The sequence below is a fragment of the Cervus elaphus genome, chromosome 13 (assembly GCF_910594005.1).
Source record: "Cervus elaphus chromosome 13, mCerEla1.1, whole genome shotgun sequence".
Classification (NCBI taxonomy): Eukaryota; Metazoa; Chordata; class Mammalia; order Artiodactyla; family Cervidae; genus Cervus; species Cervus elaphus.
In genome coordinates, this window is record NC_057827.1 from 70,726,560 (window position 1) to 70,752,095 (window position 25,536).

General features: G+C 64.5%; 2 protein-coding genes across 9 annotated transcripts in view; both read left to right on the forward strand.

The window, feature by feature from the left end:
• The window catches only part of INF2 (inverted formin 2), a 28,693-nt gene extending 26,163 nt beyond the window's left edge, over positions 1-2,530 (forward strand). For all 8 annotated transcript variants that reach the window (XM_043921581.1, XM_043921584.1, XM_043921589.1 and 5 more), the window contains one exon: positions 1,618-2,530. Coding sequence is in view for 2 of the 8 variants with exons in the window: in XM_043921586.1 (XP_043777521.1) it covers positions 1,618-1,646 (29 nt within the window). In the remaining 6 variants the exon portion in view is untranslated. The remainder of the gene's footprint in view (positions 1-1,617) is intronic.
• Positions 2,531-6,102: 3,572 nt separating this feature from the next.
• ADSS1 (adenylosuccinate synthase 1) lies at positions 6,103-22,693 on the forward strand. The gene is made up of 13 exons (XM_043922078.1): positions 6,103-6,384; positions 12,644-12,746; positions 15,633-15,695; positions 16,276-16,326; positions 16,529-16,595; positions 17,640-17,747; positions 17,849-17,930; positions 18,203-18,329; positions 19,458-19,612; positions 20,291-20,415; positions 20,972-21,069; positions 22,099-22,248; positions 22,320-22,693. Exons 1-13 carry the CDS (start codon positions 6,193-6,195, stop codon positions 22,370-22,372), a joined length of 1,374 nt encoding a protein of 457 aa, XP_043778013.1. The 5' UTR covers positions 6,103-6,192; the 3' UTR covers positions 22,373-22,693.
• Positions 22,694-25,536: the final 2,843 nt, after the last annotated feature.

Consider the following 25,536-nt stretch of genomic DNA (forward strand, 5'->3'; position numbering starts at 1 on the left):
CACTGTCTGGGGAAGACCACTGAGCCCGGTGTGGGATCTGAGCTCCCTCGAGCTCCCCCTGCCCCCACGGCCCATGGGGCCTGTTGTCCCTGGATCAGGAAGGGAGGAAGGGCCCCTCCTCTTTGTCGCCCCAGCTTTTTGTTTGGAAAAAAACTTCAACTTGAAGGAAAATTTGCAAGGAGGTCCCAGGGAACACCATCTACTCTTCACCTTGAAATTTCAAAACCATGCAAAATATAGGAAAACTGCTAACATCTGCATCCTTCCCTCACCCCAGCCCCTCCCCACGCAACTTCACAGACCAATTTGAGTCATCAGGACACGCCATCCCAGGCTGGTCCCCGGCCCGCAGGTCAGGGGCTCATCCCTGGCCCTCAGGTCACGGCCGTTCCCCCCACGTACCTGGATGGTGAGCAGGCCTCTGATGCAGCCTCAGGGCGGCCCCGCGTCTCCGTCTGCCCATTGGGGCCATTACTTTGCTTTTCTGGACCGAGGTCTTGCCAAGACCGCTCACCCAGCCCCCTGTCTTGTGTGACGCTGAAGACACAAGTCACTTTGGGGGCATCCTGTTCGTCCCCCACCAGGTCCAGATTGTGTTGGGGGCAGGACCCACACCCAGTGACAGGAGTCCTCCCCAGAGCACTACAGGAGGGGCTCGCGGGCCCGTCTGCCCCGTGCTCTGCGGCACGGATACCTGTGGAGAGGTCAGCTGGTGGTTTCGGCGGACCCTCTGCTGCCTGAGCGGGGCTTTCACTCTGGGATGAGTGGGCGGCCCGTGGGTGAGGCCCGGGGACAGCTCTCAGTCTGCACTTGGGTTTCTGTTCCATCCTTCCTCCCACAGTCTTCCCTGCTGGGCAGTGTCGGGAGCGGGTGGTCTGTGCCCACGCTGCAGTGCTCCCGTGCCCTTGGGACGAGTGGCATCAGGCCGCCTCCTCGGGGCCCTTTCTTAAGCACAACCCCACTCCCTCCATCTGCCCACCCCCGCCGGCCAGGCCCTGCCTGCCGGTTCCTCATGGGGTGGGAGTGACGGACCGTCTGCTTCTGCCCCGGTTGTCTTCATCGTCTGTCTCTTCCGAGCACCGGTGCCCACGCCCCATGCTGCCTGGCTCCGTGGTGGCCAGAAGGGCAGGGCCTTTGGGGGGAACAGCCAGGCAAGAGGCCCTGCAGCGGGCAGGAGCTGGAATTGGGGGCGAGGGGTGGTGCTGGTGCCCTGAGGATGGAGCAGAAAGACCGCAGGAGGCCCCCACCAAGGGGCTGGTGGGGAAGTGACCGAGGGAGCCCCAGGGAGAGCCGGCAACAGTGGGGCTGGAGAGTGTGGACGGGGTGGGACTCGGACAGGACACCGCGGGGACCCCACCTGCCCATCTCAGAGGCAAGAAGCGTGCCTGGCGACACCGGGCCGGACGGGCGGATGGGGGCCAGCCTGCTGGGGGTCAGCTGGCACCTGCCGCCTGGGGCAGCCTCGCTGCTCCGGAGAAAGGGCCCGTGGTCAGAGTGGACCTCAGGACGCACGGTGCTGCCCACTGGGCAAGGCTGACGAGCGGACGGCGGGAGCCTGGGGACTGAGGCAGGCACCGTGCCAGGCCGCTCTGACCACGTCCTCTCCTCTCCCCACAGGCCTCAGGCCCAGGTCCAGAGCCAAGTGAGAGGACCCACAGCAGGGCTGCCGGACGAGCTGCTGGGCGGGGCCCCCGGGCCAGGCTGGGGCCAGCCCCTGGGAAACCCAAACTCCGTGCCTTACCCGGCCCGCGCCACGGCCTCTCGGAGCCTCGGACTGCTGAGGCCAGGACCCCCACGGGCACTGGGGCCCGGCCCCCCTGGCGCCCCCCTGGCCTGCCTGCACACCCCTGCCCTCTGCTTTCTAAACGCCGTCGCCCAACCCTGACCCCACACGGCATGCACCACGGCCCCCATCCGGCCGCCTGGGGGGGCGGGTCAAGTGGCTGTGTCCGGGGCACCCCAAGCTTGTGAACTGGCTCCCAGATTCCCCTGGGGACAGGCCCTGACAGACCTCCCCCCGAAGCGACGGAGCTGGGGAGGACTGGAGACCCTGCTCCACAGATCTGCCCCCAACTAACTCAGTTGGGCTGAAGCACTCGTTTTTAACTGAAATAGGATGATTTGTGGGTTTCTACCGTTTTGTGTGGCCGAGTTGGGGACAGGTAGGTGGGTGAGAGAACCCGGGCCTTCGGGTAGAGGCAGGCCATCCGGCCATGCATGGGAGGCCCAGGGTCCCTCTATTCAGGAGAGGGGGATCCCCGTGGAGTTGGCACCCATCCCCACACCTCCAGCCCTGAGGTGGGGAGGGGCCTGCCCTTGGGTCCCCTCATCAGCAAGACAGCTGGCCTGCAACTGCTGCCCCCTCCTCCAGGCCCCATTGGGCCGGGGGGAGGCCAGGATCCGGGCCAAGGGGCCAGAGGGGCTGCCGCCTCTCCTCACTGACCCCGTGGGCCCCTTGCACTGCCCCCAGCCCCTGTGTGTACTACCGAGACTGGAGAAGCTTTGGCCAATAAAGAACAAGGCTAGCCCAGCAAGGACTATGGTGTATTTACAGCTCATGGGTGAATGTGGTGTGATCACAATGGCGGTGTGGGTGAATGGATGGACTGATGATGGACAGATGGGTGGGTGGATGGATGATGGACAGATGGGTAGGTGGATGGATGATGGACAGATGGGTGGATGGATGGACGATGGACAGATCGGAGGATGGATGGACGATGGACAGATGGGTGGGTGGATGGATGGTGGACAGATGAGTGAGGGGATGGACGATGGACAGATCAGAGGATGGATGGACGATGGACAGATGGGTAGGTGGATGGACAATGGACAAATGGGTGGGTGGATGGATGATGGAGGTGGGTGGATGGATAGATGGGTGGGTGGATGGACGATGGACAGATGGGTGGGTGGATGGATGATGGACAGATGGGTGGGTGGATGGACAGATGGGTGAGTGGATGGACAGATGAGTGGGTGGATGGATGATGGACAGATGGGTGGGTGGATGGATGATGGACAGATGGGTGGGTGGATGGATGATGGACAGATGGGTGGGTGGATGGATGACAGACGGGTGGGTGAATGGATGATGGACAGATGGGTGGGTGGATGGATGATGGACAGATGGGTGGGTGGATGGATGACAGACGGGTGGGTGAATGGATGATGGACAGATGGGTGGGTGGATGGACAGATGGGTGGATGGGTGGACAGGTGGGTAGAGGAAGAGAGGAATAGACAGGTGGAAAGAGTGAGAGACAGGTGGATGGATGGGTGGGTGGCTGCATTAGCAGGAAGATGGCTGCGTGGATAGGCGGATGGAGGGGGGTGGGGTTGGCCCGAGGGGCCCTCCTTGCCCCCACAGAGCACCTGGGAGAGGGGCAGGGCAGACGGCAAGCAGACGCCAGCACCGTGGTGAGACGAGCATGGCCCCGTGGGGCCATAACGTATACGTGTAGACGTTGCCCACTGTGAGTGTGTGTGATGCAGCTGCCCTGTCAGCAGATTCACAAGGTTCTGCAGTTGTCACGATCTACTTTTGGAATATTTCCGTCCTCCCCCTGAAGCTCCCGCATTCTCCCTCCCCACGGCCCCGGCAGCCACTGCACTGCCTTCTGTTGCTATGGGTTGACCTTCCGTCGACATTTCACTTGAGTGGAATCAGACAGTACGTGGCTTTCTACGATGGGCTGGCTTCACCTAGCGTGACCTGGAGACTCAGCTGCACAGTGCGTCAGGACCCCATTCCTTCATGTGGCTGAGTGACGTCTGGTCTACACAGACCTCATTCCGTCTGTCCGTTCTGTGGACAGACCACATTCTGTCCGTCCATCCTCCTGTCCGTGGACACTCGGGCGGCCGCGCAGGGCTCTGAGCCACGCCGCTGAGAGTGTCTGTGTTCTGCAAGTCTGTCTTCATTGCTCTGGGGCAGATTCCTAGGACAAGAATGGCTGGGTCATATGCCAAGTTTTATATTCAACTTTTTAAGAAACTGCCAAACTGTGTTCCAAAGCGTCTGCACCAGCCTTCATTCCTGTCCTGTTTCAGGTTCAGAGGTCTGCGTCCTGGGACACCGTGTGCGGTGTGCAGTGAGGTCACACAGGGAGCCCCCCAAGCCCCGAGCCCTGTGCTGCCCCTGCTTTGGGGACAGGCCCGCTGCCTGCAGGGCTTCTGCTGGGGAACGTTCTAATTCCGGCTGGGCCGTGTGACTGGCCCGGCCCCAGCTGCCGGGCCTGGACAGGGCTGTTTATAGAAAAGCCCAACTCCCCCCGCCCTCCCCCAGGCATGCTGGCTATTTATAGACCGGGGCCTGGGGGAGCGGGTGCCTCAGCCAGCACCTGGCTCTGGAGCCTGTCTGAACCCCCATGGCATTCCCCTGGCCCCCCCCAGGCCTCCATCTCACACCTGCTGGCCCGGAGCCCCGGGTCTCCCCTGGTCAGGGCTCTGGGCGGCAGCCCCCGCAGGCCCTTCAGCACCCGCGACAGACAGGGAAGCACCCCACCGCTTCCCCGCTAGAGGTGACGTCAGCAGAGCCCTCTCCAGACTCGGGGTGGGCATCCTGAGGCTCCACCCACATATCCGGAGACAAAGAGGAGACCCCCACCCCTCCCGCCCCGCCCACCCTCAGTCCTGCCTGCCCCAGTCCCGCCTCCTCAGCAGGGACACAGCCCTCCTCCACTCCCTGACTCCCCGAAACCCTGCGCCCCCAGCCGCGCCCCCGGCCACACCCCGCGGCTCGCCCACCCTCAGCTTCCGCAGCTCTGCACGCAGCCCGCCTGCCGCTGCTCCGGCAGATCCCAGAGCCGGTGCCCGGGGGCTGGGGGGGGGGGGAGGAGCACTGCCCGTCCTGTCACTGTCCCCGAGGGAGGCCTGGCACCCGACTTGTAACCCGTGGTGTCCCCGTGTGAGACAAAACGGACTCAGACACAGCGGCCAAGCGACCTGCCCAGGGTCGGAGCCTGGCTCTGCCCAGGAGCCCAGGGGATGAGGCTGGGGAGGGAGGAGAGAGGGGGAGGATGGGGTGCGGCGCAGCCCACTGCCCCCCCCCCCCGCTAGAATCCCTGACCCCCCACGAGGCTGTGACAGGACCTGGCAGGGAGTGTCTGGTCTCCCCCTGCCTCGGGCCTGGGAGCCCAGGGAGCTCAGAGGCTCTCTGAGCACTGGGCAGAGGCCAGCGGGCAGACTCCGGGCTCCTCCGTAACAAGAGTCCCCCAGGAAAGGAACTAGAGGTAATGGCTCCCAGCTCCGAGGCACGGGCCTCATAGACCACCCCTACCCCCAGGGGCCTACCCGGGCATTTCTATGACTTATAGGGCCAGTCATGTCCAAGCCCAAGTCCACCTAGGGTGTGCGGGCTGCAGGGTTGGGCAGGCCGTGCACTCAGCCGGGAACACGGGAGCCCAGCAGACCACGTGCACCGTCTCTGGGCCCCCAGTCTCAGCACAGGCGGAGCAGGAAGGAAGTTTTGGGGTGGGGTCTCCAAGAGACCCACTGTGGCCAGTGAGCACTGTGGCCGCCCTCTGCTGTGCCGGCCAGGTGACCTGAGAACACCGTTGATTCTCCCTGGACTCAGAGCCCTGAGAACCGAGGGCAGCTGGAGGGCAGCCGCACTCCTGGATGGATGGAGCCCGTCTGCTGTGACAGGCAATGGGGGTCCCCGTCTGAGCAGGTGGACGAGGGGACGGGCTGTCCTCTCTGTGGCCACCAGAGGGCGCCCGCGCCAGGACGGGGTCCCGGGTTCACGGTGGGGCAGGTGCGCGCCCAGAGCGCCCCGCGTGGAACGCAGAGACGCAGCTCCCTTTGGGCCAATTGCACTCCTGCCCTGGAGGGGACCCCCGCGGTTTCTGGACCCCCGAATGTGGGTTCGCCGGGCCCAGGCCCCGCCACGGGGAGGACGAGTGCAATCGCCCCCAGGAGCATGCCCGGGTCGCTCCAGCTTGGCAGCGCGGGAGGGACCCCGGAGCGCGCCTCCGGCCCGCGAGCCCCGCGGCCGGGCGCGCGGCCCCAGCGGGCCCCCGGTGGCGGCGGGGGCGGGACCGGCGGCCCCGAGGTCTAGGCGGTGCGTCACGGCGCCCGAGAGCCCGCCCCGGCCCCGCCCCCCGCCCCGGGCCGGCTCCTTTTAATGGCGCGGCGCGCGGGTGCGGCGGGCTCTCGCGCGGCCCAGCGCAGAGGACGAGCCGAGCCAGCATGTCCGGGACCCGAGCCTCTAACGATCGGCCCCCCAGCGCGGGCGGCGTCAAGCGGGGGCGGCTGCAGCACGAGGCGGCGACCACCGGCTCCCGGGTGACCGTGGTGCTGGGCGCGCAGTGGGGGGACGAGGGCAAAGGCAAGGTGGTGGACCTGCTGGCTACGGACGCCGACATCATCAGCCGCTGCCAGGTGCGGGCCGGGCGCCGGGCCCCTCCCCCACCCGCCCAGGGAGGCCCCCCCACCCCGATCCAGACGGACCCTGCCCTCCCTGCCCTCCTGCCCTCCCCAACACGCCCCTTGGACGCCTTCCCTCCCGGGACACCCTCCCCAGTCGTCACCCCCACCCACTCGGGGCAGACCGTCTTCCCTCCCCCACCCTCCCCCAGGGACCCCGCCTTCCTCGCCGGCCCCACCCCCAGGGCCGTGGGCCAGGGGCAGAGCTATAAATACAAGTCGCTGAGTTGGGGACACCCGATCCTCAGGGGGTGGGGTGTGCCATGGGTGTGACACCGGGGCGGGCAGTGTGGGGGGCGAGGCGGGGACCCCAGGTCCCCAGTGGCTTGGAGGCCACCCAGACTCCGCGCTTCCTCCTTCTGTCTGGGGCTGGGACAGAAGCTGGCTGACCACAAGGGGTCAGTGTGCGGGAGGAGGCTGCCGCCGGAACCCAGAGTGGGAGCCGGCATGGCCTCTCTGAGCGGAGGAGGGTCAGTCAAGCCGGGGCAGAGACCCGGGCAGGACTGCGGGCCGGGACCCGAAGGAGAAGAGGGAGGAGCCTGGGTCTTCTGGCCAGGGTGACCCCGAGGCTGGTGGTGCCACCCAGGACGCCAGACGCAAGCTCTGTCCCCCGAGGGCCCCGGGCAGGGCCTGTGCCCACTGCGGACTGCTCTCTGCACCCATCTGCCGTCTCCTGCACCCCTCGGGCTGTGCTGCGCTGGCTGCTGTGGCTGACTTACAGCTCGGGGTGCAGAAGGGTCGGCCTGGAGGGGTGCACTGCTGCTGAGGCTCACAGCCCCTTGCGGAGAAGCTGCCAGAAGTGAGGAAGGGACGCCCTCTGGGCACCTCATGCCTGAGCTCCCGCCAGGCGAGGCCCAGCACTCAGCGCCGCCAGGGGGGCCAGCACGCCCGCGGGGGCAGACGCTGCTCACAGGCTGACTGTGGGCTCCTGGAAGGTGCCTCCTGGGATGGCGGGAGCCTCCCACAGTCAGCCCCTCAGCCACAGTGAGCAAGTCCACACCCCCTCCCCGGGCCCCTGGGCTGGTCGCAGGGTTCGTCTGCTGCACATCCCCTTGAGGGGCCTGCCTGCTCCAGCCGTGATGCTCAGGGCCCTCTGTGTGACCTGCCCACTCTGGCCAGCCTCACCCGCCCTCCTCGAAGTGACCTCGGGACTTGGCAGGTGTCCATGAGGGCCCTCGCCTTGGAACCACCAGGCTCCCCGCTGTTGACGCGGTTCTGGAGGGAGGCCTTCCCTGCCCTGCCACCTGGGTGGGCAGGCCGGGCCCTGCCCTCACCCGACGCTTGTGAGAGCCGTGACGGGACCAAGCAAGGGCAGAGCCGCCTGGAGCCCCCCACCCAAGCAGGCGCCCACCAGGCATCCTCTCCCTGACCCAGCTTCTCCCTGAGATCCAGTCCTCCAGCTGACCTGGGAGCCCACCCTGACTTCTCCCCTCCACCCTCTGAACAAACTGGTGAGGCGGGGAAACGGGACCAGAGCCGCTGAGCCCTCGGAATAAGCGGCACATATGGGTCCTCCCGCGTGCCACACCTGCCTGGCACCAGTGCTGGGCTCCGGCTGGAGCAGGGAGGGTCCAGCCCGCACCCCGGGAGGACTACTTTTGCCTGGAGCCCAGCATCTTGGCCTTCACACAGCACTTGGCCCCAGATCTGGGTCCAGCTCAGAGCGAGGGGCCAGGGCAGTGGGCAGCTGGCCGCAGAGTCACGTGTAGGGGGCAGGGTGGGCTGGGGTCCAGCCCTGACTGGGTGGCTGTCTAGAAGGGCTGAAGCCAGCCAGCCCCAGTGACCAGAAGGGTCGCCTGGCCTGTCACCTGGGCCTGGGGTCATCCCGAGCGGCAGCCACGACCCCGGTGGCCGCCCAGGGCCCCGACTCTGGTCCTGCTGCTGCCCCCCCACCCCGCCCGCCGTCCGCAGTCCGGTCTTCCCTCTCGGCTTCGTTCCACCTGGGAAGCCCTCCGCCCCTTTGGCTGCCTGGTTTATGGGAACTCACTTTCCACCTACCCAGAGGCGCCCCCAGTGGTCACCCTCAATTCACCCCATCTCAGTGGTTTGGAGCCCGTGGTCAGCATGCACCCCAAGACCCCAAAGACCTTCCTTAGGGTCCAGAGACTGGGCCTTAGACCCCTGCTGTTCTGTTTGCCTCCCCCTCCCCGTGTGCGTGGCGCCCGACCTTCCCCCAGCGTCGGGAGGCCCCCTGCAGCCTGGGCGCAGGTCCGGGGGCTGCTCCGGGCCCGCGGCCCCCGGGCTCCCTTCTCCCCTCACCCCCCGCCCAACGCCCCTTCCCTCTTCCTGGCGCAGGTCCCTCTGCAGCTACGCGACCCCAGAGACGCCTCGGGCTCCCTCCGCCCTTTGCCGGCCTCGGCCTCGGGCCGCGAGCTCCGCCCACTCCCTGGAAGACCCCGCCCCTGCGCCGGGCTTTCTCTTGCGGTGCCCGCGGGCATCCTTCCTGCTGTTTGACGTCCCCGCTCCCGCCGCCCAGATGGGAGCCCGAGAGCCCACGCGCCTGGCCTGCCTGTCAGGGCCCCGGTCACGCCCTGTCCCTTCGTTTCCAGAGTTACCTTCAGCAGGCTTTGGGCCCACCCACGGCCCTGAGGCCTCAGGGCGCCCCGGGCAGGATTTATATACAATTCTCCCCTCCAAGGGCAGGGAGGCGGCTCGGTGCAGGAGTCCAGGGCAGGATGCCCGGGTGGGCGCCCTCAGCTCCCGGGAGCTGTGACCAAGGGCATGGTGGTCTCACTCATGCGGGGTAAGTGGCCATATCCTGTGGCTTGTTGGTGCTCTGGGATCTCTCTCCCTGGGAGAGAGACCGGGAATGCCCCCCGCCTGGAACCCCAGGCCGGTCCAGGAGCCTCCCGGGTCGGGGGCTGTGGGGGAGACCACCGGTGGTGCCTGCGGGTGTGCACCCTCTGATGACACCTGTCCCCCACCAGAGGCTCCAGGGGGACAGTCTCCACAGGGTCACCTGGGCAGTCGTGGCCCTGGGCAGGGAAGACCTGTGCACCCACCTGGGGGCCCTGCCCTCCTCCTTCTAGGCCTCACTCCGGTGCCTCACATGCAGAGCAGTTGTTTGGGGTGAACCAATGGTAGGGTCCCGCAGAGCAGACACCCAGAAAGAGGCGCGCGAGGACTGCCTGGGCGCGCGACCTCCACGCTTTCACCCAGGCCACGGTGGGGGTGGGGGCAGTTCATAAGGCTCTCCACCCCAAGGGCAGACCCCTGGCTGCTGCCTGCTGGGCACGATCCTGAGAAAACCCACTTCTCCGTGGCCGCCCAGAGGCTCCACCTCCGCCCGCGGCCACGCCCAGAGGCTCCGCCCGCGGCCACGCCCAGGGCAGGGAGCAGAGTCACAGCCTCGGAGACCTGCCGCCCCGCACCCACTCGCTGTGCCTTCTTCGTCCACTCTGCGCTGGCTCCAAAGAGGGTGGGCTGGCAGGACGCCTGCAGAGACAGAGGCTGGTCAGATCTCGGAGTGGGCCGTCCTTGGCCTTGGTCCCGTTCCTGTGTCCGTGAGCGAGAAAGCCCCACTTGCTTAGATTCCTCCTGCCCGGGCGGCACCTGGTGGCATCCACTGGGGACTTTGAGTGCCCGGCCAGGCTGTGGGGGCGGCGTCTGCGTCCCTGGGGACTCTGAGCTGGCTGTGCCTGCCCCAAGGCCCCATCACGGAGGGGAGAGCCTGGAGGGGGGCAGAGTCCCGAGGGAGCCCCCAACATGAAAGGAGTGAGGCCGGCTCCCAGTCACTCCGGATCCTCCAGAGCCTGTCCACCTGGGGGGACAGGCAGACAGCGCAGCCCGGGGGTGAAGGCCCTGAGGGGGCCGCCAGGCTGGAGCTGGGACTCTGAACCAGCTGTCCCTCTAGGTGGCTTTTCCCAGCCATGCCCCGCAGCTCTCCCGGCCTGTGGACTGCAGACCACAGCAGGGCTGGGGCGTTAAGAGTCGGGGGTGGTATATCCCTGCCCTAACCTCACACGCACCCCGGGAGAGGGCAGACGGGGGTCTCTGGGACGGTTGCCTGGACCTCTGCAGAGCTGCCGGGAGGGGCGCCCTCAGGTCAGTGGGTCCCAGGCTCAACGTCCAGGGCTGGCTCACACCCCTGGGAGTGGACCGTGGCCTGATGCCTGGGCCCTGTAGCCGGCGGGGTTCCTTTGCTGCCCACGGACCCACGGCGGCCTGCGCCTGTTCCTAGGCACTGGTGTTTACCCCAAACAAAGGTAGGGTGCGCTCGGCCCAGCTGACGCTGGCGCTGGGCACTTGAGAACAGGGGAGGGGAGCGGGGTGTCTGGGCCCCCGCCACCACAGGCAGGACGCAGCTGGGGGCGGTTCTGGCTCACAGGGAGAGTGTCTGCGGGGAGGCCGTCGGCCTGCCGCCCGGTCTCGCTCCAAGCTCCTTTCCTGGGACCTCGGGTCCCCCCACCCCTCCGCCAGGCTGCCCCACCTACAGTGGCCAAGGGGACGGTGGGCATGAACTGCACAGAGAACCTCGTGTGCGGGGAGGCACTGCACGTGTCCCGAGGCAAGGGCAGAGTAAGGATGGGGCCTCTGGGGGGGCCCCGTGACCCCAAAACCCAGGCCCTCAGTCACAGTGCCTCAGATGTTCAAGGCTGAGCCCACCGCCTCTCCCCCCGCACCCCTCTCCCCTGCCGCATCTGGTCAGCATTGCGCCCTCCGCTCCAGCAGCCCCCCTGGGGTCCCTTACTTGGTGGCCCACCCACCCGCTTCACTGCCAGCTGGCTCCATCCTGAGGCCCTGCGGCCCGGCTCTGTGCCGCCTCTGCTTGTGGGCCCCTCCTTGGTCCCCAGCACCCCCCAGCATGCCCCGCGCCCCCTGCCCGCCGTCGGCGGCTCGGAGCCTGTGGTCGGTTCCCACAGGGAGCACCGGGCTCAGGCACCCGGGGGCGGCAGGCCGGCCTCCAGGGTGAGTGGGCTGTGGGACAGGGCCCAGTCGTGCAGGAGGGGCCCTAGGACACACACCAGGACCCCAGTGACCCCAGGGGTCAGTGAGAGGCAAACCTGCCCCCGCCCTCCAACCCCGGGGTCATTCCAGACAGGCCTCCGCATATGCGCGTGACACACGGAACACTCGGTGTCTGCAGGGCCGTCGGGGGCAGCTGGGACGGAGGCTGGGAAAGGGGCGTTGAGGGGAGGTCGGGCTCCGGCCGCTCTCCTTAAACTTGCCCGAGTGTGAAGTGAGGTCCAGGGCCGGGTCTCCCCCTGACCCCCGCCTGGGCCGTTTCCGTGGGGGAGATGGGAGGTGTAGGTGCCCCTGGGGGAGGACACGGCCCTCGTTCGGCCAGGCCTGGCCAGGCAGGGAGCGACCACGTGCATTCGGGACCCGTCTCTCTGCTGGGTCCTGAGGGGCATGGGTGCTGAAACCCTCACAGCCAGTGGCCATCGCCTCCTCTGCCAGCCAGGAGGACAGCGGGGCGTGGGGGGCAGCGGCCCAGCCATGGAGGGGCCCCACAGATACGCGCGTGCCTTTGCAGGAGGTGGGGCTGGCGGGGCTCCAAGGCCCCCTGACCTGGGCAGCAGCCAGGGGCCCGTCCCCTCCCCGGGCCCTGCTCACTGACTCCAGGGCCCCACGTTGGGGCCTGCACTGGCCTCTAGTGCGCAGACCTGGGGCTGGAGGCTGGCTTCCCTCCTGAGTGGGGCCTCCTCCTGGCTCCCCCTCCCACCCCAGTGGGCCTCAGGATGGCTTTTCCCTCTTCCCAGACGGGAGGCGCAGGCCCACGGGAGGACCTGCTGTTGCACTCTGGCTCCTGGTCCCAGAAAGGCTGTGCCGCCTGCCCGCCGTCTGGCCCCCGGAGTTCAGGCTGTGTGGCAGCGGGGCCTGAATCTGTGCTCCCCACATCATCCCTGCGTCAGAGGAGGAACCCCAGAGGGAGTCGTGCATGGGCAGGCAGGGCTCTGAGCCCGTGGAGGCTTCAGGGGCTACACTGAGCGGGCCTCCCCGGAGCGTCAGCCCAAGGCGGTCCTGGGTGTGGGGGCCAGCCTGCCTCTTGGACCCAGTGCCCTGGCCAGGCCCTGGAACCCCAGACACGCATCGGAGGCAGCCACGGGGCCAGGCTCCCCACGTCCCAGCAGGGATGGCGTCTCACACTCCTGCCACCCGGGCAGCCTGGGGCTGGGGCGGGGCTCCTGAGCGCCTGCCTTTGAGCTACCCCAGCAAGCCAGGTGCCGGGCAGGCCTCCCGGGGTGGATGCTGATCCGGTTTCTGTCCCCAGGGGGGCAACAATGCTGGCCACACCGTGGTGGTGGACGGCAAGGAGTACGACTTCCACCTGCTGCCCAGCGGCATCATCAACACCAAGGCTGTGTCCTTCATCGGTGAGTGTCCACCCCCGCCGCGGCCCTGCGAGCCCTTGGGTGTGAGCAGGACAGGCCTGGACGTCATCGAGCCCGGGGGTCCACACGCAGACTGGACACAGCGGGGCGCGGGGCTGGGCCCGGAGGGTCAAGGTTCCAGCCCCACGGGGACCCTCGCAGAGGCCTCTGATCTGGGGGCCCCCCCTCAGCGCCCGGGTTGGAGCCCAGGACCCCCTTCTCCCCACGCCTGGGACGGAGGGATGGATGGAGGGTGCAGGAGGCTCCCCAGAGTGCTCAGACTCCCCAGGTGTGTGTGTGTGTGCAAGCCTGTAGGCATGTGTGTGAGTGAGCGTGTGCGTGTGCATGCGTGTGTATGCAAGTGTGGGTGTCACGTGTGTGAGTCTGTGTGCGTGTGTGCATGCCTGTGAGAGTGTGTGCGCGTGTGATGACCGTGGGTGAGTGTGTGAACGGTGTGGGCCTGGCTCCCTGTGGGTCTGCGTGGGGCTCTCTGTGGGCAGCTGTCCCCCGCCCTCCTCCAGCCCCTGGGCAGCCCCTCTCCCCCACCCCTTCCCGTCACCCTCTCCTGCCCAACCCTCCGGGAACTTCGGGGACCTTCCCTTCCGGCTCTTTCCACGGCTGAGCAGGGCCACACACGTGGCTCACTGCCCCGCCCCCCCAGGAAGCAGGGCTGGCACCGCGAGCGTGTGCCCGCTGGTGGCGCGGGTCCAGCCCTGGGTGTGAGCCCAGGGACGCTACAGCGGCAGTGGGCCTGCCAGGCGGTGGGCGGTCAGGCTGAGCAGGAAGGGGCGGTGACCCATGGGCTTCTCCGTGGGTGTGGACTGGGCCCCGGTGGAGGGTGAGGACCCCAGCGCCCCTGGGACCCCGCACCCAGGGGCCAAGTCTCTGCCCCAGGAGGCTGCTGGGCACCACTGGGTGGGAACCTGGCCAAGGAGGCACCACTCGCTGTGAGGAGGGGAGAGGGGGTCTGCCTGGTGTCCCAGGAGCCGGGAGCATGAGCAGGGTCAGCCCGGCCAGCCACTGATGGGAGCCCCTTGGCAAGGGTGGGAGGTGTGGGCGCTCACGCGGCCCCCACCAGGCCCTGACCCCTGGCCATCTCGGGTCTCGTGGCATTTAGATGACCTTTCGTGCTCGATGTGACCGGCTGCCTCTGAGCAACTCCTGTCTGGACCTGTGTCCCGTCTCCCTCCGCCAATCCCGGCACCCAGGGGACGTGCCCTCCGGGAAGGCTGTGGGGGCCCCACCCGGCGGGCTTTGGTCTCAGAGGAAGGGGCAGCCTTGGCTTCAGCCTGGGCCCCTGCTGAGCTCGTGGCCGTGGCGAGCCGCCTCCTTGCCTGGGCTTGGCACCCGCCCTCTGCAGACCCCCCTTTAGTTTTACGGGGATGGGGAGGCCTGGCTCCCGAGACCAAACAGCTGGAGGCTGTTTCTCCACGCTGCCTGCTTTCCCGTTTCTGTGCCGTGTAAATCAAGCACGATGGCTCCATTGAGGTGTAACTTACGTACCATGAAATGCGCCCCGCGAGGGCAGGAGGGTGCATCCGTCCGGCTCAGTTCTGGAATACCTTCGCCCTCCTGAAGGCCTCCCCCAGCAGCCGCCCATCTGCTGTCTCTGTAAATGAAGGCTTTTGTTTGGGTCATTTTTTATTGTGATAGAGTACACATAATATAAACGTTCCATCTTTCATAAAACAAAATTTTATGTAAATCCACATATTTCCTTCTAAATTTTATGCCATACTTCCTCTCTGCGTATTCAGATTCCCTCTATTTTATGAAACAGTGGCCACACAGCTTTTTTGTAAATGCCCTTTCATGGCAAAACAGTTGGCAACCCCAGATCGGTGCACTGATTTTTTTTTGAAATGTGGAGTCTTCTCAGAAGCCCTGGGCAGCTCAGCGGTCGCCTGACAGCTGAGTCTGGAGAGGGGACAGGCACGTCTGAGTTGACCACATCTGAGCTGACCCGGACCCACCACACAGCTGACAGCGAGCTATGTGACGATCAGGGAACGTTGGCCCAGCGTGCAATTTAACCACCTATTTCTTCCGAATTGCATCCTGGGAATTTAGCATCTTAATGAGGATTATTAAGCTCCTTCTCATGGCAAAAAAAATGTTTCCATCTTAACCATTTTTAACCGTCCAGTTCAGTAGCCTCGAGAACATCCGTGTTGTCAGGCAGCATCACCGTGTCCGTCTGCAGAGCTCTGTCTTCTCCCTAAACAGAAACTCTGTCTGCCCTGAACTCTCACTCCCCTTCCCTCCCCTCGCCCCTGGGCGCCAGCGCCCTGCCTTCTGTCCTTGCGGGTCTGACTCCTGCAGGAACCTCGTACAACGGGGTCGCACAAGAATGTCCTTTAGTGTCTGCCTTACTTCACTTCATTTATTTATTATTTATTTCACAGGGGGGCTTCCCTGGTGGCTCAGACGGTAAAGCATCCGCCCTGCCAGGCAGGAGACCCAGGTTCAATCCCTGGGTGGGGAAGATCCCCTGGAGAAGGGACTAGTTACCCACTCCAGTATTCTTGCCTGGAGAATTCCATAGACAGAGGAGCCTGGCGGGCTGTAGTCCATGGGGTCACAAAGAGTCAGACACGACTGAGCAATGAACACTTCCACACTTTATGTAGTGTATTTGAAGTTCTTCCGTGTGGCAGCCTGTGGCAGCATTCCCTTCCTTTTCATGGCTGTATAATAATCCCGCCATGCGGTTGGGCCACATTTTCTTTATCCGTCATTGATGTCCACTGACAGACTGCCGGATTGTTTCCCCGTCTTAGCCATCATGAACGATGCAGCTGTCAGCATGAGGGCGTGAATTTCACAGAGTTTTAAGTGTAAAGTCCCTCTGTCTGTGACCCAGCTCAATCTCATGTCCTTGTGTCGCAGGCAACGGAGTGGTTGTCCACTTGCCGGGCTTGTTTGAAGAAGCAGAGAAGAACGAGAAGAAAGGTAGGTCCGTGTCCTGGCAGAGCCGCTCCACCTGGGCCTGCTGGCCCTGCTCACACCGGAAGCCTGAGAGCAAGCAGGCAGTCCAGGGGCCCCAGAATTTGGCTTCAGGCCACAGCCTCGATGTCACAGGCGAGCTTTCATGACACCGGGGACCGGTGACACCAGGAGTTGCAGACTCAGGCTCTCCAGGACTTTGACCCTGATGTCCCGAGACTGGGGGCGGTTGGGCCGACATCCCTGCAGGGAATGGGTGGTCCCTGGGGGCTGGTCAGGGGCAGGAGGCGGGCAGGCAGTGACCAAGGCCGCCGGCCAGGCATGTGGGCAGGTGGGTCCCCGGTGGTTGTCGAGAGGCAGGTGGGCGACACACAGCCCTGAGGTGCCCTGGAGGAAGCAGAGCCTCCGCCTCGGGTCCCAGGCTCAGCACAGGCACGAGAGGAGCCAGCGGGCCCTGGCCCTGGAACGTGGGCTTGGGGAGGCGCCGGGATGGAGCCCGTGAGAGACAGCCGCCCGTGGGGACGCGGGTGGATGTCCCCAGGTCCCCAGGGGCAGGCCCATCGCCGACCGCGTGCTGTGTCCACAGGCCTGAAGGACTGGGAGAAGAGGCTCGTCATCTCTGACCGGGCCCACCTCGGTGAGTCCCAGGGCTTCCCCGCCCGCCTGTGAACAAGTGACCCCGGGCGCCCCCCCCAGGCCTTCTCTGAGGGCTCCTGGGGGTGCCGGGTCCGGATGACTGCCAGCACAGGGAGATGGGGAAACTGAGGCCCGGGGGAGGGGCCCGTGGTGTCCCCAGAAGCCCCGTAACTATCTGTCTCTCCCGCCTGCCCGCCCGGCAGTGTTCGACTTTCACCAGGCAGTGGATGGGCTCCAGGAGGTGCAGCGGCAGGCCCAGGAGGGCAAGAAGTGAGTGGCGTCTGCGCTGCCCCCGGGCCTCGAGTCCGCAGCCGGAGAGCTGGGAGCATGTCGGGTGGGGGGTGCCGTGCGTCCACCAGGAGCCCCGAGGACAGCATCCGTCAGCTCACCCTACGCCTCCCCAGCCCCGAAGCCCAGGCGAGCCGCCTCTCCCCGGGGCCGTGCGGTCCTCCCCGGGGTCACCCCCGGGAGCGCCCGTGCCGTCCGTCACCTGCCGCGCCCCCCCGCCCCTGCTGGAGTCCCAGGCCAGCCTTGACCGCAGCTCCACCGGGCGCCAAAGCCTGCCCGCGATGGCCCATCACTGGTTCTCCAGAGACGTTCACTGCAGTGGGCCAGGGACAGTGTCAGAGCCGGGACGGGAGTGACGCAGACCAGAATCCTGCTTCTCACACATGTGTGCACACACACACACACCAGTGCGCGCATGTGCACAGATTACACCACTGCCGTGCACACTCATACAGAGGGACACACATGCACCCACAGCACGCGCTCACATGCAAGTGCACACACGCTCACATGTGAACAGGCACTCACAAGCATGCACGCGCACACACAGGGCTCGGCCACACACACGGGGCGACACTGGGCGTCCCCGCTCGCTGGCCTGGGCTGGGCTGCCGTGGGCAGTGGGCACAGCGTGGCCCTGCTAGGGTGCAGTTCTGAGGAGATGGCAGGTGCCCAGGGCAGCAGCCTCAGTGCCAGGCAGAAGGCAGCCGAGCCAGGAAGGGCACCGCCGGTCACTGGGCCTCGGGGGGCCACAGGAGAGGCAGGGCCGGGACTTGGACCCATGTGCTGCCCCCGCAGCTCCCGGTCTCGGGAGCTGGCTGTCAGAGGCATCCAGGGGTTCCCACGGCCACCCAGCCCCCAGGGCTGTGGCTGGGAAGGGCCCTCGGGCATCGCCCGGCTCGATCTTGGTTTATGGGGGTGGACGCTGAGGGCTGGCCGGGGGGCCCCAGGTTCCCAGGCTCCTCCCCCAGTTCCGGCAGGCCCGCCTGGGCCCCCCTGGCTCATGGCCCTTGGCCTGTCTTCCAGCATTGGCACCACCCGGAAGGGGATCGGGCCAGCCTACTCGTCCAAGGCTGCCCGCACCGGCCTCCGCATCTGCGACCTCCTGTCCGACTTCGACGAGTTCTCCACCCGGTATCTGACCCGTTCCCGGCCCTGGGCTGGGGGAGGCCGGGCCAGGGAGGCGGGCGCGGGGCTCCGGGGAGGCGGGGTGGCCATCACTGTCGCTTCCGCAGGTTCAAGAACCTGGCGCAGCAGCACCAGTCCATGTTCCCCAGTTTGGAAATTGACGTGGAAGGTCAACTCAAAAGGCTCAAGGTAGAGCTGAGCACCCGGCGTCCCAGCTCACTGCTAGAGGGATGGAGCGGGCGGGAGACAGGAGGACGTCCACACGGAACCCTTCTGGAAACCTCCAGGGCCGGACCCCAGCTCCTCCAGCCTCGTCTGGGGCTCTAGATGTAGACGGGATGGACCCACAGGGATGTGTGCAGACATCCTCGCTGGGCAGGAGTTTGCTGGAAGACAGAGGCTGTGGGGAGGAGGCCAGAGCTGGGTGGACCCCCTTCTTGCATCCTGGCCCCTTCTCCCAGGGCTTCGCCGAGCGGATCCGCCCCATGGTCCGAGACGGCGTTTATTTCATGTACGAGGCGCTCCACGGCCCCCCCAAGAAGATCCTTGTGGAGGGCGCCAACGCAGCCCTCCTTGACATTGACTTCGGTACGTCCCCATCCAGAGCCCCACGAGCCCTGCCTTTTCTGTCTGCCGAGGAGACAGCTGTGGTGGGCTCGCCTTCCACCCAAGCGGCCCTCTGTGCTCTGGAAACAGTCATACTGCCCTCTGCCCGTAACTTCAGCCAGGAGGGGAGAAGAGAGGCTAGGTTGGGGATGAGGGATGGGGATGAGGGGGGTGAGGGAGGGGGATTGGGGGGATGAGGGAGGGGGATCGGGGGATGAGGGAGGGGATGAGGGGGATGAAGGATGGAGATGAGGGCGATCAGGGGGCATGGGGGATGAGGGATGGGGATGGGGGGATGAGGGATGGAGATGAGGGGGGATGAGGGGGGATGAGGGAGGGGGATCGGGGGGATGAGGGAGGGGGATGAGGGATGGAGATGAGGGCGATCAGGGGGGATGAGGGATGGGGATGGGGGATGAGGGAGGGGGAGGGGGATGAGAGAGGGTGTGGAGGATGAGAGGGGGTTGAGGGGGATGAGAGGGAGATGGGGGATGAGGGATGGGGATGAGGGGGATGAGGGATGGAGATGGGGGATGAGGGATGGAGATGGGAGGGGATGAGGGGAATGAGGGATGGAGATGGGGGATGAGGGATGGAGATGGGAGGGGATGAGGGGGATGAGGGATGGAGATGGGGGATGAGGAATGGAGATGAGGGGGGATGAGGGAGGGGGATGAGGGGATGACAGAGGGGGATGAGGGATGGGGATGGGGGATGAGGAATGGAGATGAGGGGGGATGAGGGAGGGGGATGAGGGGATGAGGGATGGGGATGAAGCATGGAGATGCGTGGGGATGAGGGATGGGGATGAAGGGGATGACAGGGATGAGGGAGGGGGATGAGAGATGGGGATGAGGAAGAGACTGGCTGGGTCCGGAAGCTCTGACTGCCCCACCTGGGCCTCTGTCCCCGCCGTCCCAGGCCCAGGGACACACCAGCCCCGAGGCTGCCTGGCGCAGGCAAAGCACCCACCATCCAAGTCGGACCCCCCCCCCCAGCTCACACACACAGCACCCTGCGTCGGCCACGCCCCCTGGATGGCCCCTGGGACACTGGGGCGACCCTGCACCAGGCTTCCTGCGGGTGGCAGCCCGACTGACTGTCTCGCAGGGACCTACCCCTTTGTGACGTCCTCCAACTGCACGGTGGGCGGCGTGTGCACCGGCCTGGGCATCCCGCCCCAGAACATAGGCGAGGTCTACGGCGTGGTCAAGGCCTACACCACGCGCGTGGGCATTGGCGCCTTCCCCACCGAGCAGATCAACGTGAGTCCCCAGCCCCGAGGGACGCGCGCGGGCAGCTGGTGGAGGGGCGGGGGAGGCCGCAGAGAAGATGCCGAGCCCGCAGCCCCGGCCACCCCCCCAGCACGTGACTGTCCCGCCGAGCCCCTGGCTCACGAAGGACCCTGAGAGCCTTCTCTCTGGCCCGGCCTGGGCGCCCAGGCTGCCTTCCTCCTGGGGCCGAGCGAGCCTGGGTTTGGTCTCAGCCGGGCAAGAGCAGGGCAGGAGCAGCGCCCCCACCTCACCCAGCAAACTGCCCTGCAGCCGTGGGTGTCTCTGGGCGCTCAGGACGGCCCCCACCTTCCTCTCCCCAGCCTTGCGCCCGCGAGGCTGGAGGGACATGAGGCTGCTGTCCTGAGCAGGCGTGTGGGGGCCAGAGCAGGAAGGGGACGTGCTGGGCAGGGTTGTGAACCCCGGAGAAAGAAGCACAAAATAAGCACACAGCCCGCTCGAGGGCAGCTGCGGGGTCTGGCGGATCCACCCTCACCTGCCCACGGGGCTAGGACGGGGCCTGCGGTCATGAGGCTCAGCTGGGGCAGGCATGCCCGGGGCGGGTGAGCGGGCGTGAAGAGGGGTGGTCCTCAGGGGCCGTGGGAGGGCGGGGCAGGCAGCCGGCTCAGGCTCCATCCCCGCAGCCCTTGGGCCCTCTCTGTCGCCCCGCAGGAGATCGGGGACCTGCTGCAGAGCCGCGGCCATGAGTGGGGCGTGACCACGGGCAGGAAGCGGCGCTGCGGCTGGCTGGACCTGATGATCCTGAGATATGCCCACATGGTCAACGGATTCACCGCGTGGGTGGTGATGAGGCGCCCCCCCCCCCGCCAGCCCGCCCCGGGCACCTGTCCCCCGGGGACCCAGCCCCAACTCCCCAGACGCCGCAGGAGCAGGGCAGCCGGGCTTTGCAGCTCAGGGCCACGGTCCTCCCCACACAGGACGACCTCGCCCCGGGGAGACCCCTCCACACAGTGAGGCCTCTGGGGGGGGATGGGGAGGGCTGTCCAGGGCACCTTGGGGCCGGCCCTGCACCGGCTCCTGAGCACAGACAGGGAACGAGACATCATGAGGCCAGAGGGCGTCCCACTCCCAGAAGCGGTGCAGACAGCTCTCCTGGAGCCAGGGAGCAAGTCCATGCTGACAGACCCTCCGCTGAGCCGGGCCCAGCCTGCCATCCAGACCCCTGTTCTGCTGGGCCGTGGGGACGGGGCAGTGCTGGGCTCCGGACCTAACCGTCGTGGGCTCGGCCATCCTGCGTCCTAGTCCCGCGAACAGAGGAGGAGCGAGGGGTGGGGCTGGGCGGGAGCAGCGTTGGTGGCTGACCGCCCCTCGGCTTCTCTGTGCTCTGGGCAGGCTGGCCTTGACAAAGCTGGACATCCTGGACACCCTGGACGAGATCAAGGTCGGCGTGGCGTACAAGCTCGGCGGGAAGCGGATCCCCTACTTCCCAGGTGCGGGCGCCGCCGCCCTCCTGCCCTTGGCCGCAGGTCTTGGGCGGAAGGGACGGCGTGTGCGTGTCGGTCACGCGGGGGAGCCCCGGTCGGAGACTCTTCCCACTTCTGTCTGCAGCAGGCTGTCACCCCGACCGGAGGCCTGTGCGTCCGCGCTCTGGGGAGGGCTCAGAGGGACTCAGGGGCCAGCCTGACCCCAAGACCCTGGGGAACCCCCAGGGTCAAGGCTCGCCTCCGGGAGCTGGGGACTCAGCTGAAATAGCAGACATGGGCTCCGGACGCTCCAAGTGCTGGACCAACAGGAAGATGATGTTGACCTAAGAAACACATGTGTCTGGTTGGACTTTCTAAGGCCTCCCTGAAGTTTCTGTCACCAAGCGAGTGTCCCTTCTTCTAAAAAGCATAAAGGCAGGGATGCTTTCCTGGCTTCACAGTTACCTGTGCGTCTGGCCTGGGGTCACGGATGACCCCACCCCTGCCCCCGCTGCACTGACCCCCAGCATGTGTGTGCAGCCTCCTGGCTGTGGGAGCCCCGTGCGTCCTCTCGGCCAGCGTCCCCAAGACCGACTGACTCTGAGCTCCGAGAGGACACAACAGGGGAGCACTGAGACTCAGGGCGTGTACTTGCAGTGGACAGCTCCTTCCAGCAATTTCAGACCACAGGGGTGGTTGGCGTCTGCTGTGAGGCTGGGAGTCCAGACCAAGTGTGATCCTTGTCCTGGGGAGGGGAACATAAGATTCTTCAGGAACCCTAACACTGCAGGACCTCAAATCCCCTTGGAAGCGGGGACCTCAGAACTCCTCAGCTGAGGTGTCCCCTGGAATCTGGGGCCAGGGTGCCGTGTCCCCTGGGCTGGAAGAGGAATAGGCAGTGTCCCAGAACCAGCCCCCAGCCCTGAGAAGATCAGGCAGGGCCACTTGCCTTCTCTGCCCCCGAACCCTGGGGCAAGCAGACCCCAGGCTGGGGGTCCCAGGCCCGTCTCCACGTGGACATTGGCGGCACGCGGCTCACCCGGCCTGTGTCCACAGCCAACCAGGAGATCCTGCAGAAGGTGGAGGTGGAGTATGAGACGCTGCCGGGGTGGAAGGCGGACACCACGGGCGCCCGGAAGTGGGAGGACCTCCCCCCGCAGGCCCAGAGCTACATCCGGTTCGTGGAGAACCACGTCGGAGTGGCAGGTGGGTGCCCTGCGTCCGGCCACCCCCTCCACCCGCCTCACCCCAGGCTAAACCTCCCCTTCCCCTTTCAGTGAAATGGGTTGGTGTTGGCAAGTCCAGAGATTCGATGATCCAGCTGTTTTAGACAAAGCCGGAGCTGACCCCAGCGGGCCATGCCGCATGGCCACGTCGTGTCGTTTCCTCGGCTGGCAGAACCAACGCCGTAAACAAAGAGATTTGAAAGCTATTTTCTGTACTTTTGTATTTCTCTTTAAGCCTTCAGCCCAACCCACTGATTTCTACAACTTGAAACATCTGAAAGCCAGTGTTGTGTACATTTTTTTAAATCCTGCTATTTCACATCAGCTCAAACCAGAGCCCTTTTCTGACTCATGAACTGTCACGTGGTTGTCTATGCAGTTGGAGCCTCTGAGCAATAAACAAATCCCACAGCCTCTGAACAGCAGTGATCAGTGCAGGTTTTTTTCTGACTTCGTCATTGTTGCTTCGACTTCTAACTGCTGAAAGGCACCGCTCGCCAGCATCAGCGGCCTGGGTGACTCACATTTTCAGTGTCAGGAAGCCAAGCCATTTGTTTGCTCAGGCAACAGATTGGGAGCAGCCCAGGGAAGGAAGACCACGGGCATGAAGCATGTTTTCCAAAACTGAACGTCTCCGCAGACTCTAGGCCCCAGAGCCCTTCCCCACACGGCAGCCCCTGCCTTCAGTGGGATGCCCTCTGCCCCCACCCTGTGTCCCCTGGGAGAAGAAAACCCTTCTCAGCTGGCAGAACCTGCAGAGACCCTGCTGTGGTCTGTGCTCAACTGGAAGCCGTACTCGGCTCATTCAACAATGCTTCAGAGTGTGTGGTCAGTTTAGAAAAGTAATTGGCCTTTTGGTATCATTTCAGAGAGGGAAGGGTTTATACATCTGGAGAGACTCAGAGTCCACCAGGCCTAAATCCTCCTTTTCTAGAGCTGAGGATGCCATCTGGGTTCACTGACATTGGGCAGGTGCCAACCCGGCTTGCTTCCCATGGACCCCGCCAGCCCCAGGAAGTTCTGCAGGGCCCGGTGTCACCGGCTCACACCCTGGAGTCCCGGACTCTTGTGACAGGGTATTAGGTGAACAGGCCACATACCGAGAGTATGGCTTCACACACACTAGCGAGCTTTTCCAAGCAGCCGAGAATGGCTTTTGGTTGATTTGAAAGAATGCAGGAGCACATGTGTGGACCAGCTTCCTCAGGCAGCAGGGCTAGAAGTGAGAAACACCAGAAGAAACTGACCTTGGCGTTTCCCGAGAATTATTTCCCTTCATGACAGAGCAAGGGGGAGGAAAGGAGAGAGCCCCGAGGCAGGGTGAGCTCTTAGGGAAGGAGGAAGTGGGCCCCAGCTCTCCTCCCTGCCCCCCGAGGACTGTGCTTCTCCTGACCAGATGACCTTCTCATCCCGTCCTGCTATAACGGGGTGCACACTCTGGGCAATCAACCAGAGCAGGCATTTTTCAGAAGAAAGAGAAATCACTTTGTTCTGTGTAAAAAGCTACACTCCTGACTCGGCAAGGTCAGCCTGCAACTTAGATTAGAAAGCTGCCGCTAAATCCTTCACTCCAATACAAGTTGTTTTTTTCCTTCCAGCTCTGGACCACATCTTGGGGAGGCAGCCCCAGGCAGTATGTCTGAGCACCTGCAGAAGTTTTACAGAAAAGACACCAAACTAGAGGGGACGTCATTCTCGCCTGGCACCGGCATCCTCGCCCTTGTGTGGTCCAGAGATGGGAGGGTGGGGGGTGAGGTTAGCCGCCTTCTCTCAGTATCAGGTGTTGTGAGGGTCTGAGCAATTATAACCTGGTGCCCTCTCTCCTTGGCGCCAACAGCAGACCCCCAGGATAGAGGAGCTTACACTGGTCTCAACTGAATATGTGGGGAAAAGACAAGTAAGTGATTTGAGGATGTTGCTCGATAAAATGTGTTTTTGAAGTCCTTTGGAAAGCTGTCGTTTTGTTCAGAAGGTTAATGTTCATTACCCTACCGCTGAGCCATTCCGCTCTTAGAGACTGACCCATGAATGTCCAGAAAAAGCCTTAGAAGGGGATGTTCAGAGCAGCTGCCTTCATCAGAGCCGAAACCCGGCACGGCCCAGGTGCCTGTACACAGGTCAACAAAAACTGTGGTCCATCTACACACGGAAGACACTCAGCAACAGCAGGAGGAGACCACGGAGGGGTGTGGGACCCTGGACGGTCTTGGAGTCAGCCAGCTGAGGGTGAAGTCAGACACGAAGGGCTGTGCGCAGAGCGAGCCCGCCCTGCGGGGTGGAATGCCGAGCACCGAGCACCGAGCACTCCTGCGGGGGCGGGGCGGGGTGCCGGGTCACCATGGGAACGGGTGGATGTGGACGCACGGACCATCCGGGCACTCCAGTGGACGTTCGTACACACAGCTGTACTATCAGTAAACTATTTCCCAATCTAACAGTCACTCAAAGTAATGCAACCATGGTACACAACTGAGATGATAAGTAACTCAAAATTTTAGGACCCCGGGGAAACTGTGATTAATACATTTTAGCGAAAACATTTCCGGCCAGTCCTGCCCCTCTGCATTTGTCGGAGGGGAGCTTTGCTGCACTTCTGGGGAAACACAACGCATGTCCCTTCCTCATCTGACGCGTATTCAATTCCAGAAAGTCCGACTTTCTAAGATCAAGTTGTGCCATTCCACAGATGCCTTGCCTGTGTTTGGCTTCTGGCCAGCCAGTTTTCTGGGCAAGGTAGGTCTCCTTACTCTGCTTCCATAGCCCCTTGTACTTCCCCTTTGGTAACAGTTGTCCCACCAGAGGGCAGGGACCCAGTTGGCTCTGCCCAACACCACCCCCGAGAGCCTAGCACAGAGCGTGGCGCCACTTATGGGCTAGCTTGTGTCCTCCTGGAATTCACATGTGGACACCTCAACTCCTAGCACCTCAGACTGTGACTGTATTTGGAGGTAAGGACTTAAAAAGAATTATCAATCATGTGATTGCTATTCTTGTTCAGTCGCTAAGTTGTGTCTGACTCTTTGCAACCCCATGAACTTCAGCACACCAGGCTTCCCTGTCCTTCACCATCTCCTGGGCTTTAAGCAAACTCATGTCTATTGAGTCAGTGATGCCATCCAACCATCTCATCTTTTGTCATCCCCTTCTCTTCCTCTCAATCTTCCCAGCATCAGGGTCTTTTCCAATGAGTCAGCTCTTCACATCAGGCGGCCAAACTATTGGAGCTTCAGCTTCAGCATCAGTCCTTTCAATGAATTTTCAGGGTTGA